Source organism: Prenolepis imparis, unplaced genomic scaffold (assembly GCF_030444845.1).
Source record: "Prenolepis imparis isolate NDT839.2.m4 unplaced genomic scaffold, iyPreImpa1.0 SCAF_12, whole genome shotgun sequence".
Lineage (NCBI taxonomy): Eukaryota > Metazoa > Arthropoda > Insecta > Hymenoptera > Formicidae > Prenolepis > Prenolepis imparis.
The window spans coordinates 11,262,530-11,280,945 of NW_028141170.1; the positions used below are offsets into that span (position 1 = coordinate 11,262,530).

General features: G+C 32.4%; 1 protein-coding gene across 3 annotated transcripts in view; it reads left to right on the forward strand.

The window, feature by feature from the left end:
- Positions 1-18,416, forward strand: part of Twin (CCR4-NOT transcription complex subunit 6-like twin) — a 421,961-nt gene that overhangs the window by 380,776 nt on the left and 22,769 nt on the right. For all 3 annotated transcript variants that reach the window (XM_083050971.1, XM_083050972.1, XM_083050970.1), the window contains 2 exons: positions 63-375; positions 9,795-9,946. In XM_083050971.1, coding sequence (XP_082907097.1) covers positions 77-375; positions 9,795-9,946 — 451 coding nt within the window. In that variant the 5' untranslated portion in view covers positions 63-76. The remainder of the gene's footprint in view (positions 1-62; positions 376-9,794; positions 9,947-18,416) is intronic.

Here is an 18,416-nt window from a genome sequence, read left to right on the forward strand (position 1 = left end):
AATAATGATAAAATGTCAAAAATAAATATATTTATTTATGTTTCGTCGATTGTGTGTTTCAGGCATATTTACGGTGATGTGTTACAACGTGCTGTGCGACAAGTACGCGACGCGGCAGATGTACGGCTACTGTCCCAGCTGGGCGCTGGACTGGGAGTACCGGAAGAAGGGTATCCTCGACGAGATACGGCATTACGCCGCGGACATCATCAGCCTGCAGGAGGTCGAGACGGACCAATTCTACAACTTCTTCTTGCCGGAACTCAAACACGATGGCTACGACGGCATATTCTCGCCCAAGTCCCGCGCGAAAACGATGGCGGAGAACGACCGCAAGTACGTCGACGGCTGCGCCATTTTTTATAGGACCGCCAAGTAAGTGCATTCCTCTGTCTCGTTACTCGTTGCCCCGAAATGGACGAAAATGGCAAATATATTGCGGCGTCCGCCGCAAAAAAACTCGAAGATAAAAATATCTACTCACTCTTTACAAACATCGTACATTATTTTTAATACTTTGTTTTATTCTTCTCTCAGTTCTATTTTCTAAAAATGAGTCTATAAACTTTCTAATGTAACTTTCATCTCTTATAAAATTATTTTTTATTGTACGCTGAGAAGGAAAAAGAAAGTGTACAAAGTTAAAGAATGAAATAAATAACCGATGATCGATGATAGATAATCGATTTTAAAGCAATTTAGTTTAAATATTCAAAATCCATTATACATGTGAGGATTTTTATATATTGCTTATATAACTTATATGTGTGAAAGGATGTTCCATTAATTCGTCATTTTCCTCTGCGTCATTTTTCTCATCGCGACAAGCGTTCTAATTGCCTCGCGTAGAAAAAAAAAGAAAAATGATTATCGACAGTCTCGATTCTCCGGCGATCCCTCGATTTATTAAGAGGCGTGGCAATTTAATTAATAAATGCACGACGGCGCAACAGAAAACTCTGTCCGACTTAATACAGTTATCGATCACGCGCGATCGAATACTTCGCGAGCGAATGCGCTCTGAAATTTTTCGAAAATTTGATTCGTCAGATTTTATATATATACATTTTAATCTATCACCCCTCGTAACTTTGCAGGAAGCATGTGTTTTCTTTACACCAATTAATTGGTCTTAATATTCTGTACATAAAAGTATTACAGTAAGATTACCGAAAAGTGAATGTTTCACAAGATATTTTATATTTTATATCAAATACTCAAGTTTCATAACTCGGAAAGTACTTAATAAAAAATAACTTATATATAAGGTTTTGGAAAGCTCTCGAGGTAAGCTACAAGAATATGTAATAAAAAATAGGGATTTACACTTAAGAAATTGAAAGTGACCTTCACGTGACCTTCACGTGACCTTCAAACGACTATCCAAGGTCAAACCAATGACACCGTCTTATGTCCCCCTCAAAGTCAAAAAACTTTTGTATGAAACATTTTTCTCTTCGATCGCTTCCTGCAAAGTTACGAGGGGTGATAGATTAAAATGGGACACCCTGTATATATATATATATATATATATTTTACAAAATTAAAACAATTAAAAAATTTTGATAACCGCGATTGATTTTTTAAACAATAATCAACTTTGATCTATAATTGTTTTTTCTCTCGTAATATATTTTTTAAGCCGGTGGATATGATGGATTTCATATGTATTTTATATATATTTGTGTTTTTTTTTAATTTAAAAAGTAATAGTTACATATAAATATATAAGACTAATGTAAATATGATGAAATATTTGATATGAAAACGCTTTTCGTTGTTTTGTTTTAAAAAAAGCCAGTCGGTGATGAAATAATTTTTTAATTATTCATGTCATCATTTTTACAAGAGATTTCACATTACGATATTCAATTATTATATCAAAGATTATCGTTGCCGCCTTTGCAAAATTATAAAGCCGGCTCCGCTTATCGTCGCCTCGATACTGGAAAAGAGCTGAGCTTTTCCAAAGTGCGACATTTAATTTCAAGCGGGATGAAAGACGCGTCCGCTCGTAATTTAACAAAGCGTCGCGCGCGTGTCTGGCGTGTAATAACGTCATGGTAATCCAATATCGCGTCAGATAGTAACGCGCGTCGTAAATCGCCCGTTCGTGTTTAATAGAAAAGCGAACGCGTCGCCTTCACGAGCGCGTATTTTTTTTATATTTGATAAATTAACCGGAAATCGATAGATTTCCTTTATGAAATGGTGTCTACGTTTGAAAATAGAAGGGTCTTAGAGACTATAAAATCAGATGTATACAGGATGTTTCTAAATAATTGCGAAAACTTAAGGAAATGATTTTTTGTTGAAAATTAAGGGGAGTTTTTCATATAAACTATACTTTTCTCCCTATATCCCTCCCTGAAGAGTTACACTCCTCCAAAGGGGGAGGTAAAGATTAGGGTTTTTAATTTTTTTTTAAATTTTGGACAAGTTAAGAAAAAGAAAGGACCACGCACTAATTTCTAAATCGATCAAAACTATGGAAAAGTGTACTTCGTGTGATGCCGATCAGAAATTCAAATAGGCACGACCTTCAAAATATACTAGTTTTTAAGCTATGAGCCCATAAATGTAATATTTTTGCTCATTTTTAGACAAAAAATAAAAAACTGGGGGCTCGTAGCTTGAAAACTAGCATATTTTGAAGGTCGTGCCTATTAAAACTTTTGATCGGCATCACACAAAGTAACCTTTTCCATAGTTTTGGTCGATTTTAACAGCGACCACTTTTTTATGGACACGCACTAATTATGTGAAAAAATGGCCGTCGTTAAAATCAACCAAAAATATGAAAAAGTGTGATGCCGATCAAAAGTTCAAATGAGCACGACCTTCAAAATATGCTAGTTTTTAAGCTACGAGCTCACAGTTTTTTATTTTTTGTCCAAAAATGAGCAAAAATATTACATTTATAGACAGGATGAGATATATAAATTGAGACATCTAAATAATGAATCATCAATTGGTATAAAGAAAATGCATAGTTGTTTTTAAAAAAAGTATATAATTCGCAATTAGCAGTTACATATTTATTGTTTAAACAATTATGTGTTTTCTTTATACTAATTGATTTCTTTCATTTTCTGCAAAACTTATTGAGGTAAGATCATCTCGAAAAGTGAATCTTTTACGAGATATTTCAGTTTATGTAAAATTATGTTAAAATATAAAATATCTCGTAAACAATTAACTTTTTGACCATCTTATCTTTATAACTTTTTATAACGAATATTGGAGAAATCGATTTATATAAAAAAAAATTAGAATAGTTTTATTTTAAAAGAAATTTTAATGTCCTATATGTATATAATATGTATACAAAGCTCGCCCCCCCCCTTCCCCAGCAAATAATAAATAAATAAATAAACTTAATCTAAAATATTCTCAAATATAATGAATAAAGATTTAATCGGATCGAAATTTATATACATAAAAAATAAAGAAAAGGGGAGAAGGTGAGGAGTAAATTGAGACACCAAAATATATAAAAAATAAAACAAGATTAGAACAAAACAAATGTTTCAGATAAAAATAAGGTTTCTTGAAGGGGACATAATATCGTGACGTAGAATTGCCCTTTTTCAAGGTTGAAGGTCAATTTAGAGGTCAACCTAGTTTTTTAAAAAGAATTCTTCCAATATTTTTATATAAATCAATTCCTCGCAATATTCGGCATAAATTTGATATATTAAAAGAAGGAAAAATCCCCGAGATAATTTTACGTCATACGCACGTAGAGACATGGCGTTCAGATTTCAATGACCCCGATATATACACACGGCATCGAAATTATTGCCGGGCATGTTGCGGCAACGTCGATACACACAAATTGCCTTTTGCGACGGCATCGATTAGAACGTCGCAGCTGCACACCGTCTATGACGCATTAATCATCGACGGCCGCCGCCGCCGGTCGCTACATACCGAGATATCTATTTCGACTAATGCTTATTTTCAGAGTATCTCGTGACATAATGGCAGGTCTCCGCGCGATATCGCGTCGCAATGCCAACCCCGGGGGCTATCGAACCGCGAGCGCGACGATTAATGCGCCCCTATATATACGTGTGTGTGTGTATATGTGTAACGGTACCCTTTATAACCCGCAACGTGGTCGTAAATAGCTCGAGTGAAGTAAATGTGTCTCTCTGTGCGACAATATTAAGACCGATGGCGGCGAATGAGCCCTCCTCCCCCTCCCTTTTCCCTGTCGCCCCTTTTAAACGCTTTAAACGCGCCGTTTTAAACTCTCTACCGCTATACCATATCATTTGTAACATTGAACATTCTGTATTTAATTGATATCTGGAATATTCATAACTCTCGACTTTTTAATATATCGGCATAACTGATGGATTTTGGATATGGAATAGGATAGAATTATTCAACGACTCGTATCTTGTAATAATAATACTTTTTTATTTTATTTTATCAAGACACATGGTAACATTGTTAAGGAGAATTCCGCGCAATAAAAATATGTAATAAATATTTTATATATATATATATATATATATATATAAAATATAAATATATATTATTTAACTATAAATATGTATTATTTAATTACACTAGTTTAAAATTATTTTGAACCAAACAAAGTGTTTCTTATAGATTTTTTGGTGCTGAAAACAATGCCGCAAATTTCACTAGCACATTAGATATTTAAAATAATTGAGGTTTAATATGTAATAATGGCTCTTTTGTGATATTTAAGATTTTTTTGTAAAAAAGGTTGACATCTGGAAAGTCTAATCAAATATCAAGAATGTATTGTTCATTCCTTATAAAATGCATTTTTTATTTCAATATCATACTTTTTAATCATGTTATGAAAAATTAAAGCTGGGAATTACTTCTCGAGAAGAAAAGATTTTTTGGAAAAAATTATTTTTCCAAAATTGATTTTATCATTACTTGTCCCCCTTTAGATCATACAATTTTTGTCTGGAACATTTTTTCGAAAAATTCAAGATTGACAATTAAAATGAGACATCCTATATATAAGTGGAATTTATCACGATAAGTTACACTGTGTATGTGTATCGATAGCCTTAAACTACAAATTATGAGTATAATTATATGATTTCATTATCATAGGCGAAATATTTGCTATCTCAGCAAAATTCTGTATTTAAATCTTTCTTAACATGAAAGTAAGATGTTGAAATAAAAAAATGCATTTTATAGGGGCTGAACAATACATTCATGACATCTGATTAGAATTTCCGCAGATAACGTTAACCATTTTCACAAAAAAATCTCAAATATCGCAAAAAAGCCATTTTTTTGCATATTAAATCTCAATTTTTTCGAAAACCTGACATACTGATGATAATTGGCTTGTGACATCGTTTTCAGCATTCAAAAATCTTTAAGAAACACCTTGTCTAATATAAAATAATTTTAAAAAATATTTTTTTCTAAGTGTTATTTAATAAAATACATATATTATTATACATATATGAATATACATATATTATTATAATATATAAATATATATTTAATATAAAAATTGCTAAAGATGATTATCTCGCACGTATTAAGATTAGAGATAGGCTTGTCTGACGATTGTCTGACCAAAACACGCTTGTACTACTCGGAAGCCGCGACTTAATCGTTCGCGTTTCTTCCTCTTCTCGTTGCCTCTAGCCATGAATTTCCTCGGCCGAAGGTGATGAGGAGAAAGAGGAAAGAAAGAAGATGAGGAGCTTACGGGGGTCTTGCTTTTACGGCTTGCAAAGACTGCGGCCATCGATTTCAATCCGGCTGAACAACGCGACTAAATCGAGCGAACCAAATCAACGCTCGCGCGATGAGCGTAAAGTTCAACTCGCGTTCAATTTCCGCCTTCGGCGTTCGCCCCTCGATCATTCCTCGGCTTTATTGCCTTCTCGCGGATTATACGGCGCAATGTCGAAGAGTGCCGTTTATAAAAAAGGAGAGACAGAGAAAGAGAAAGAGAGAAAAAACAATCGGAAGAAGAGAGAGTTTAATGTTCGCGCAATATGCAACAACACCGATAAAATTCTACAATCCATTAGACGCTGAATGTTTTTTTTTTTCAGCGCGCCAAGTTTTTATTCTTTCGCGAATCGAGGAGGAACACTCTTTGTATTAAACATTCCCCCATGGAAAAGTATATATGTAAAAATATATGTAGAAATATATGTAATATATTATATATTTTTTGAAATATATGTATAATATAAATACATATTTGCATAATATAATTTATATATATATTTAAAAAATATATGTAAGTAAAAATATAGTTTTATTATATTGAATTTGAATATTATAATCTATAACAAATAAATATTATATGCATATATATATATGCTATATATTTTGAATAATAATTTGTATATATTATTAAAATTGGATTTTTCCATATATGATATCACTTAAACTGTATAAAGAAATATATATATATATATGTGTGTGTGTAATATATGTGTATATATTTCTATCATATATATATATATATATATATCACATATAATCTTTATATAGTTATACATATATTAATATAGGATTCTTGCATATATGTATGGTATATATGAACTTTATAAATAGAATTATATTTACATAATATATATATATTATATATATATATATATATATATAATATATATACAAATATATATATTATATTTATATTATGTATATATTTTTGCATATATTACAAATATATATATATATTCTTTACTTATATTTGTTATATAACCCTAAACGGCAAAAAATGATTAAATTTTATATATGCAAACTTATATTTCATATATATTATAAATATATTTTTACATATATATATAAATATATTTTTGCATATGTATAAATATCTTTTTGCATATATACATAAATATATACTATTTATATTTTTTAATAACAAAAAATTATATAATTTTGTATATGCAGACTTATATTTCATATATACTTTTGCATATATTATAAATATATTATAAGCGGCAAAAAATGATTTAATTTCTTATATGCACTTATATATTTTATATATGTATTAATATATATTTATATATGTATAAAATATATTTTAGAATATATATTTTTTTTGGGGGGTTATATTATCTAAACATTATATTTTTGGATTTTAATTATATAAAGTCGAATTTTCTTTTTTCTATCTCCGTATTAAGAATAGTGATGGAATTAAGTATCTTACAAATTTGAATTTTTTTACATGATTTCGAACTCTCTATGATTACTTGGAAAACAAATTAAGTATTTTCAAGTAGACTTCAATCTGGATCAAGTATATTCGAATCTTTTATGAATACTTATGAGACATGTATCTCGTGTATATATATACAGTGTGATCCTCGTAATTGTCATGATTTTTAAGGCACTTTCGATAATCTGACAAAGAAAGTCGTGAACAGAAATTATTAATTTCTAACCAGCAACAAATTGCAATAATAAAAATTAGAACACTTTTTGTTTGAGACAAAAAGAAACATGGTCACCTTGACTTTTTTAAATGAAACCACTGGTGTTTTTTTTTTAATAGTAATGTAGAAGACAGCAAAACAAATTCAATTAGTATATACCTACAATGTCATTTTAAATTACATTACAACTCAATAAACTATTTTGAATTTGCTACAGCCTAATTCTTCACTATAGAGAAAAATTACTAGTATAAATTTACGTAAATAATAAAGAGACTCGACAACTTAAGCTTACGTTGTCCATAATACATGCTTTAGCTATTAACCTAATTAGTAACTTATCAGTTTATCGTCTGAATGCCTGATATAATGAATCGCTATTATAATATGGAAAAATTAGATATGTTACTAGTATTTGACCAAATAATCAAAACGATTAAAATAATCAAAATGATTAAACGATTAAATTGTTCAAACTAATTGTAAAACAATCAAAACAATCTATAATAATAATAATCTATATGATCAAAATGATAAAACCGATGAAAATAATGAAAATGATTAAAACAAATTTTTTTTATCATATTGATTACTTTTTTGATCATTTCGATCGATTTAATCAAAATAATTACAATAATTCAAGCAATTAAAACAATAAATACGATCAATGCAATCAAAATAATGAAATAGGTCAAAATATTTAAAATAATACAAATGATCGAAATGATCAAAACAAATAAAGCAATCAAAATGATCAAAGTGATCAAAATGACAAACATGATCAAAATTATTGATTATTGGATTCGACTTAGATTTTTAAGTATATATTAAACTTGATCCCACTCTCTAAGAAACCCGTAAGAAACCTTTTCGATTCAAAGTTGAATTGAAAAAGTGTGTCAGTAATGAGTTTCAGACATCAGAGAAAACACTTTAGATATTCAGAATTTCCATCGCGATCCTTTTCTTATTTTTGGCGAGTCTTAACTCAATCCTCTCTTTTCTGCCTGGAACGACTACGGATGACGTTGATTCAATCTTGTTTACGATTGCGGGGGAAGGCTGGCCCGGAAACGGAGAAGTGGGAGGGGAGATGATGGCTCGTAATGGGTATTTGGCGAAGAATATATTTCTCAAGCATACGTGCCGCACATATCGGAAGTAAAGGGAAGGGGAGAGAAAAAGTCCGGGCATTCTACATCGCGTACGTGATACGCCTTTCTCACGAGTTCTTCTCTCTGGCTGCGACGAAAATCGTCCGATACCGACGACGACGTTGCGTCTCTCGTCGTCTCTCTTATAGTTGTACTTGCGAACGCGCGCTCGCTCGCCAAGTCTCTTTTTTCTACTTCGTCTCCACGGGGGACGAAATTGAGTCTCGCCAGCCCTTTGCCAGGACTTAAACCGATTGAGAGAAAGGACCCAGGAATTCTTTTCCCGACACATAGTTTCGCGCGACACGTGACTCGTGCCATCGTAGCTGCACGATGACAATCGACACTGCGGTCCTTGATGCAACGAAAAGCAGATACTACATTTAATCCTAAGAAGAATATTCCTTCTATTTAATCCATCATGATACTAAATATAATTATATAAAAATATATATAAATTAAAATTGGATACTATATTATTTTAATTGGAGATATATATATATATATATATATTTTTCCTTTACATATGTTTTTCCTTTACATATGTTTTTCCTTTACATGTGTGAATTTACTTGAGCCCGAAGGAATTGATCTTTATATTTAACAAAGAACCCCGCACAATCCTTATGGAAACTGGATTTCGACTGGTTTTTTTATGTATTCTAGCTTGTCTGCTAAACAAAATCTGCTGAACAAAAAATGTAATAGCTTTAAAGTTAAATAATGAACAGTTACTGAGTTACAGTCAGTCAAACAACTCGCAAAGTCCAAATTTTTTGTGTTGTTCAGCTGTAAATCAGTAACTATCTATTATTTAGCTTTGAGTCTACTACATTTTTTGTTCAACAGATTATAAGCTACAACATATGAGAAAATAGCTGATCTTACAAGATTCAGTTTTATATAGAATTAGTGTGGGATTTTTGAACCTATATGAAATCCTCTAGATGGAATTGAATCCCAATAAAGTCAGATTGTTTGACTGGCTATAGTTCAATAACTGTCCATTGTTTAGCAGGTTTAGCTTTGAGGCTATTACATTTTTTATTCAGTAAAAATCATAAGCTATAACATATGAAAAAACCAGCCAATTCCACCGAAATCCAATTTCCATAAGGATTGTGCGAGGTCCTTTAAGAACCCCTCGAAAGATATAACAACTTAATAAATATATTTATTCGATCCAAAATCTCTTTCTTATGATTTCTTTACTTTTCTTTTGCAGATTTTCTCTGATAAAGGAGCATTTAGTCGAATTCAATCAATTGGCGATGGCGAACGCGGAGGGTTCGGATAACATGTTGAACCGAGTCATGCCCAAAGACAACATCGGACTGGCAGCATTACTTAGGACTAAGGAAGCCGCTTGGGACAACGGTGAGTTTGGCATGAAATTGATATCTTCTCGATATAAAATATTATTTGCAGAATAAGTAATTTAAGTACTTGATCTGTACATTTGACATTCTTAACTTCAAATTTGATTCGTATTTGGACATGCGATGTTTTTAAGTAAACTCTTTTTTTAAACACAAAATAAGATAATTATGAAATTATCTAAGAATTGTCTTATCGACCAATCAAATTTCCATTTCAAAACCGACAAAAAAGGTTGGTTGGCTCAATTTTGCGAGTATTCGCTCTTAAGACTCCTGGCTCCTTGCCGACCATGTCGAAATCGTGACGTCAGAGGCGAGAAAACACATGCTAAAATTTCTTAGATGCCATTTCGAAATAAAAAAATATTTCGATGAAACAGCGCTTCAGATGGCTTTAGCACACTCTTAAAAAACCCCGAAAACTATCCTTTCCTCTTTATAATCAATCAACAGCTGTAAAATGTAATATTATGAAGCCCAGTCCGTCTGGTCATTGCACATGCGCAGTCATTCCGCATGTCTCAAAGTCTAATATGTTCGATATGTCGATTATTTTACAGATGTTGATTGATTATAAAGCGAAAAGGATAGTTTTCGGGATTTTTTAAGAGTGTGCTAAAGCCATCTGAAGTGCAGTTTAATCGAAATATCTTTTCATTAAAAAATGGCATCTAAGAATTTTCAGCGTGTACTTTCTCGCCTCTGACGTCACAATCCAATATGGCCGCGGTGAGCACCCAGGAGCCTTAAGCGAATCATGTTATCGCAGCGCTTAGCGTTGTACATGAATGAAAACCTTTTATCTAGCTATCTATAGCTATTTTAATATATCTAGAAATCATCTCAAAACGAGAGAGAGTTAAAGCTGGGGCGTATGAGAATCCGGGAAAATAAAATAGGAAAAGAAACCGACAGAGGCGCGGCAGACGCTAACTGAGCATCTACTCGTTTTACACATACTCATGGTGATTTGCGCGTATATCCATAGTCGCGTGTTTGCACACTCTGAAACACGAAAGTAATTAACGCGCCGGTAACCGATGAAGCTGCCGGACTACTACTACTGGACACGCGCAATATACAGAAGTCCGCGTTTTTCCCGCGGTCGTGGAAGCTCGCACGCTCAATGATTGAAGCGAGTAAATCGAGCACGATACTCTCCGATCCGGTATACACAGGGTGATTCAACATTACCACTTGTGTGTTTCTACGATTGACCTGGAATTGTCCATTTTTTCTTAAATATTACATAAATTAACTTAATATTGTAAATTATTTAATTATCAAAATTACTTAAGGCTCCTGGTACCTTGTCGACCATGTCGGAATCGTGACGTCAGAGGCGAGAAAACACACGCTAAAAATGTTTAGATGCCATTTCTAAATAAAAACATATTTGCATAAAATAACACTTAAGATCTCTTTAATACACTTCTAAAAAACGCCGAAAACTATCCTTTTTTCCCTTTATAATCAATCAACAGCTGTAAAATATAATATAATGAGGCCCAGTCCGTCTGGTCTTTGCACATGCGCAGTCATTCCGCATGTCAAAGTCTGATATCTCGATCATTTTACGGTTGTTGATTGACTGTCAAGGGAAAAGAATAGTTTTCGGCGTTTTTTTAGAAGTGTATTAAACAGATCTTAAGTGTTATTTTATGCAAATTTGTTTTTATTTAGAAATGGCATCTAAGAAATCTCTACGTGTTATTTCTCGCCTCTGACGTCACGATTCCAATATGGCCGCGGTGAGCATCCAGGAGCCTTAATCACCAAAATATTATATAGACTTATTAATAAAAATAATATTTTAATTATATAAAAAGAATCGAAAATTTTTAGGTATTACTGTACTATATTCTTTTGCAGAATTTTAATTTTAAAATAGTATTGATTATATCGAAATTACAATATTTCTTATTCTGTCACAAATAAATATAAATATATTTTTAATTAAAAAAGAAATATATATATGTAGGGTGTGTCTAAATAAGTGCGAAAAACTTTAGGAAATGATTCTTTGTCGAAAATTAAAAGGAGTTTTTCATATAAACATATACTCCTCCCTGTATCCCTCTCTCTGGAGTTATACTTCTCCAAAGGGGGAGGTGAAAATTAGGTTTTTAAAATTAATTTTTTTCTCAAATTTTGGATAAGTTAAAAAAGTGAAATTTGGTGGATATTTTCCACTAGTAAAAAAGGGATATTTATTAATATTTTTTTAATCTTTTCGTATCATTATAAGGGGATGAAACTAACAATCCCTATTCAATTTTTTATTAGAATTTTTTAACGGACCGGAATGGGATCATCTAAAAATATGCGTTAGAAAGCTTGAATCTTTTAGAAACTTCTTTATTTTTTTTATTTTTTTCGTAAAATTAATAGTTTTCAAGAAAAACAATAAAAACCTAATTTTTACCTCCCCCTTTGGAGAAATGTAACTCTTCAGGGAGGGATATAAGAGTATATGTTTACATGAAAAACTCCCCTTAATTTTCGACAAAGAATCACCTCCTAAAATTTTCGTACTTATTTAGAAACACCCTGTATACCTATATATTTTTTGTGTAGAATTTTAATTCGTAATTAAGGTAAGAGTCGCCCAGTTATCCAAAGATTCATATAAATAATTAACCAGATTTAAAAATATATTGGCTCTAATTTATCAAAAGAAGTATGAGATTCTGGGACACCCTGTATAGCAAGTGTATCGCGAAATGCACGAGTGTAAACCAGGCTCGAGATTTATATGGTGCCCCAAAGGTCGAGAGCGGCTCTTACGGCTTACTTCGACGCGTCGGAACTCGGAACGTGCTCTCGTTAATGAGCCATTACCCGCGTTACATTAATCCATACCGGGCGCAACGACCGGTCGGGTAAAAGCCGCGGACTCTTTTCGTTTCCTAGAGAGAGAGAAGAGGTAATCGATCGCGTCTCTGCGAGACCGACGACTCCACGCAACCTCCTGCGCTGCGGTTAACACCTGATTAGCTTCTCGTATATATGTACATCGGAAGTTATTGCTGCGACGTAAATCACTACGGTAGACGTTTGATTTTATCAAATCGTAAGCGTTTTTCCTATTTGCAGGTACAATATAAATATTTCAATTTGAAATTATATATATATATATGGGACATACCAATTCAACGACTCTTTTCCCCGACTATTTTTGATTTGCTTCATTTTTTTTTATGTTTTTGTATCCATTGAAAGTAGCTTCTATGAATTTTTCTAGATTTTTATCTTTATCGATTTCCGAGTTACACATTTTATTAAAAATTGATTTTAACAATTTCCGAAAATTTCAAATTTTTATATAACTTGAAGAAAAATAAAAATATTGTCATTAATAAGGTGGTCATTTTTTTTGTTTTTGAATGATTTTTCGAAAAAGATATTGAAAAAATTAAAAAAAGAAAATGTAATAGTATTTTAGTCAATTTTAACCGAAATTATTTTTTTTTCTTAGTGAGACCCCTTTGATTTTTTTCAAAAAAATGTATATCATTATTTTAGACCTAAAAACAAAAATTTTAAGCTATTGGCGAAAAGGGGATTCAAATTTTTTCACTTTTTTAAGACTATTTTTTTATTTAAAATAAATTTTTTTTTCAAAAATCACACTTTGGTATTTTACACCATTCTGATTAAAAAAATAAGTATTTACAAAATTAATAGACACTCATTTCAAAGTATTAAAGGGTCAGAAAAAACGAAAATTTCAATATATTAAAAAAATTAAAAATATTGGAATTTTCTTTTTTCTGGACCCTTAAAACCCTTAAAACTTCAAAATAAGTGCCTGTTAATTTTGTAAATACTTATTTTTTAAATTGGAATGGTGTAAAATGGTGTAAAATACCAAAAAGTGCGATTTTTGAAAAAAAAATTGAAAAAATTGAAAAATAGTCTTAAAAAATCGAAAATATTTGATTCCCCTCTTCGCCAATAGCTCAAAAATTTTATTTTTAAATCTAAAATAATATACATTTTTTTGAAAAAAATCGAAGGGGTCTCATTGAGGAAAAAAAAATAATTTCGGTTAAAATTGACTAAAACACTATTAAATTTTCTTTTTTTAATTTTTTCAATATTTTTTTCGAAAAATACATTCAAAGACAAAAAAAATGACCACCTTATTAATGACAATATTTTTATTTTTCTTCAAGTTATAAATATTTGAAATTTTCGGAAATTGTTAAAATCAAGTTTTAAAATAAATGTATAACTCGGAAATCGATAAAGATAAAAATCTAAAAAAATTCATGGAAGCTATTTCAAAGAATACAAAAACAAAAAAAAATGAAGCAAATAAAAAATGGTCGGGGAAAAAAGTCGTTGATCTGGTATAGAATGCCCCATATATTGTAACATTTCTAACTCATAATGATAAATAAAAGTCTTAATTTTTGAAAAAAATTGGTCGCAATTAGAAGTAAAATACTTTTACAGACGTCTATATAGAAATGTATATGTACATGTTCATACTTAGGCAAACAATAATAACAAGCATTTTTTCAAGTTCTTTAAAAAAGAAATATGGGATCATTATAGTATCTTCTCTCCACCCAGAGAATTTCCGCGCGAATGGAATTAATTCGGCCACCCGCGTCGAGAACTTCGTATGACTCACGGCAGTTTCTAAACTTCTATACGAATTTCACGGAGTATATGTATGTATGTCTCGCGTCGCATTACATTTCTCGCTTTAAAGCCGTCGCTCAACTTCCTTACATATACTTAAGACTTGGCCAATTGAATAATCATGAATAATCAGGGAACATGGCATAAACTAACGCTAAACTGGTAGCATTCGAGCGTATAAACATCCTAGTCAAATATAATGGAGCACGTTCATTGCTCTCTCGATGTATCTTAATATATTATTTCGCACTTTTCTCTCAAATTTGAGCACTGAAGAAATTGTATTCTTATTTTTAGAATACCCTGTTCTAAAATAGTTCCCAAAGGATTCTCTCAAGGAGGGAATCCTCTCAAGATTAATATCACTTGTGAACACTTCTCTTAGTCTTCTTCGTCGTTCAAGTCTTCTTTTTCGAATCACTTATTTAACTTTATTCATGCTTCTAATAAACTAAAAAATCATTCAGTGACACATTACACTGGATTGTAAATAGCAACACTATATAATTATATACGTTGTTGCAACAATATGACCATATAACGTCAAATGAACAGTCCGCATAAAAAAAACGTACGATCGTTTGTTATTAACAAAAAATATATTCTTAGTTTTAGAGGATGTTCTAAAAACTCAAGAATATCTGTTATAGTTCTCTTAATTTGAGAATACATTTTTTCGATGACCTAATCAATTGTTCCGAATAATATTGTCATTTTATTAAGTCATAGTGAAGGAAAGATCAGACTCATATAAAGGAATGTTAGATATGTATAATTTCTGGATAACTTTCGAGGAAAAAAATATACGTAATTGGTAAGATTCATTTTAGTTCTTAAGTGTGCGATAAGAATACTCGCGTAGGTCGATGTTCTCTTCGCGGAGATAGATGCGCTCGCGCCGAGGGCGAGAGTATCGAGATTAAATCTCGATCGAAGAGCTAAAATCCATGTAACCATGCCAGTGGGCCGCGATTAATGATCCCTCTTGCTTGAATACGAGCAAGCCCCGAGATGCATCCTATCGGCCTTATGTGGGGCCGAGCTCTGATAGTCTCTCTCTCCGTAGCTCGGTCCGTAAAAAAGATCATCCGTTCCAAAGGAACATCCCTGTTCCGCGAATCCCCATTGGTCGGACTAATAATAGTGTACCATCAGCGGTACTAATAATCCGATATCAGCTGCCGGCGGACGATGAACGATGCGCCATTCGGAGAGAAAGGAGAGAGAGAGAGAGAGAGAGAGAGAGAGAGAGAGAGAGAGAGAGAGAGAGAGAGAGAGAGAGAGAGAGAGAGAGGAGAAAGGGGGAAGAGGATTGTTTATCGTGCATGCACCCACGATTCGTTGGATTCTTTTTCGCGATGTAGAAATTTAAAAGCGCGGTACAGTCAATCATTCCTCAGAGACAACTTCTTAGGCCTATTGCACAATACAAAAATAAAGCAATAGAAACAAGGAATAGAAAGTATCCACCAATAGGAACAGGGGACAGAAAATATCCACCAATAAGAACAAAGAATAGAAAATAGAAAATAGCCACCAATAGAAACAAGGGACAGAAAATATCCACCAATAAGAACAGAGAATAGAAAATAGTCACTAATATGAACAGGGAATAGTATCTATTTCACAATATAAAATTACAGGCAATAGGGAATAGTAAATATCCATTAATAGAAACAGGGAATAGGAAATATTCACCAATAGGAACAGGAATCTATCTTCTGTTGTTCCTACTTCTATTGTCTGTATTTTTTGTATTGTGTAATAGGCCTTATGGTCATTCCACAATAGGTTGCAAATATTCGTTGCCAGTTGACAGTTGCGGATTGACCAATCAGCTGACAAGTTGCTTTATTCTGATATTTGATATTTGCAACCTATTGTGGAATGACTCTTAGATCTCTGACAGTGCTTTCGATTTCTAAACATTCGATTTCTAACATTGCAGAAATTCTTTGAATTTCTTTGAATTGTAGGAGAATAATCCTTTTGGCACCTATTTTAGAACAGAGTATTCTAAAAATAAGTGAGAAATTCTTATAAAATAAGAATACCACTTTTTCAGGGTGAATATATTTCAAACGGAAGTAATATTGATGATATAAGATAGAGAGCATCCCCATGTTGAATAAATCTTTTAATTACACATATAATTATAACTAACTTTTACGGGGGATATTCTGGAATTATATAGAACGATTGTATTCTCTTTCAAAGTTTACGTCCATCTTTTTTCCCTTAGTGCGGAGAATAGAAAGCCAGCGTGGCTTTACGCGCAGTTTAACCGGCTGAAAGTTTTCTCCGACTAAAATGCCGGTGAATTCATTCAGATCCCACGGGATTATTCCGTGCCGCCGAGGATATAGTTCTGCTGCCGTCCAGCGAGCGGGATGCATTTAGATACGACGCGGCGATAGCAAATATCGAATTTCTCGGCGGTAAGGAAACACGAGAGAGACAGAGAGAGAGAGCTCAATTATTCGTGAAGTAATCAACCGTTGCGCGATTACATCTGGAAAATTAGAATGGAGTCTCTAAAAGCGACATATCCAGACGGTGTTAAAATAAAACGACGTTAATAATTCAAAGTTTGCGTAAATAATTCGGGTTAATAATTCAAACTTTCATTATAGAGAGATTTTCTGTAATAAGAGAATTTCCATAACGAGGACATTTCTGGATATCACAAAAAATAGGAATATTGTATTAAAAAAGATATTTAGGGTGGGACCCTTAAAATGGCCCATCCTAAATATTTTTTTCTACGCTTTCAAAAAAAATGTTTTGCACTAAATTTAACTTTTTAAGGGAGACACAAGAAAGCGATATCAATTTGTTTAAAAATAGCTTCACTTTCGAGAAATTCACTAATCATTACTTTGTTTTAAATAAAACTCGATTTTTTGTTTATCAAAAATTGTAAGTATCGTCGAAACAAATCCAACGAGATATAGGATGTCCCATTTTAATCGATCATTTCTAAAAACTTTTTTACTTCTGCACAACAAAATGCTTTAGATGCAAAAGTTGTTTGATTTGAAGGGGGACAGAAGATGGCGCTATTGCCTTCTTTCTGAAGAGCGTTTTTCAAAGTCATTTGAAGGTCATTTATGTTTTTTTTAAATGGAAATATTATAATTTTTTTATCAATTTCTCGCAATTTTCGACATAAAACGTTATAAGAGTAAAATGGCCAAAAAAAGAATAGCTTACGAGATATTTTATACTTAAATTTGACATAGTTTTACATTAACTATGAAATATCTTATAAAATATTCATTTTTCGACGATTTTACCTCAATAGCTTTATAAAATAATAAAAGGAATCAATTGATGTAAAGAAGAAACATAGTTGATTGTAAGAAAAAGTATGTAGCTGCTAGTTGCAAATTATACATACTAATATTTCAAAGAAAAAAAGACACGCGTACATCTTTTAAATGATTTAAGATACGGATATATAATATATATATGTATATCCGTGTCTCGTAACGTTACGAGATGATTCGTATTTCCATGACCTCGTTGCAATCGGCAGATAAATCGTCGGGTAATTGAATCCGCGAGCTGCCGCTGGAGCAACCGCGAGAACATCGTCGCACGACATTCGTTACACGCGAGACACCTTGTCGCTTAATTAATCGCGCTCGCGGCGCGATGCATCTCGCGAGAAGAGTGCATTCTCGCCCGAGGCGAGATAGAGCGAGATAGCGACGGCGCAGCCAAGCCCTATCTCTCTCTCTCTCTCTCTCTCTCTCTCTCTCTCTCTCTCTCTCTCTCTCTCTCTCTAGTACTCTGCGTTGATACCACTGCTT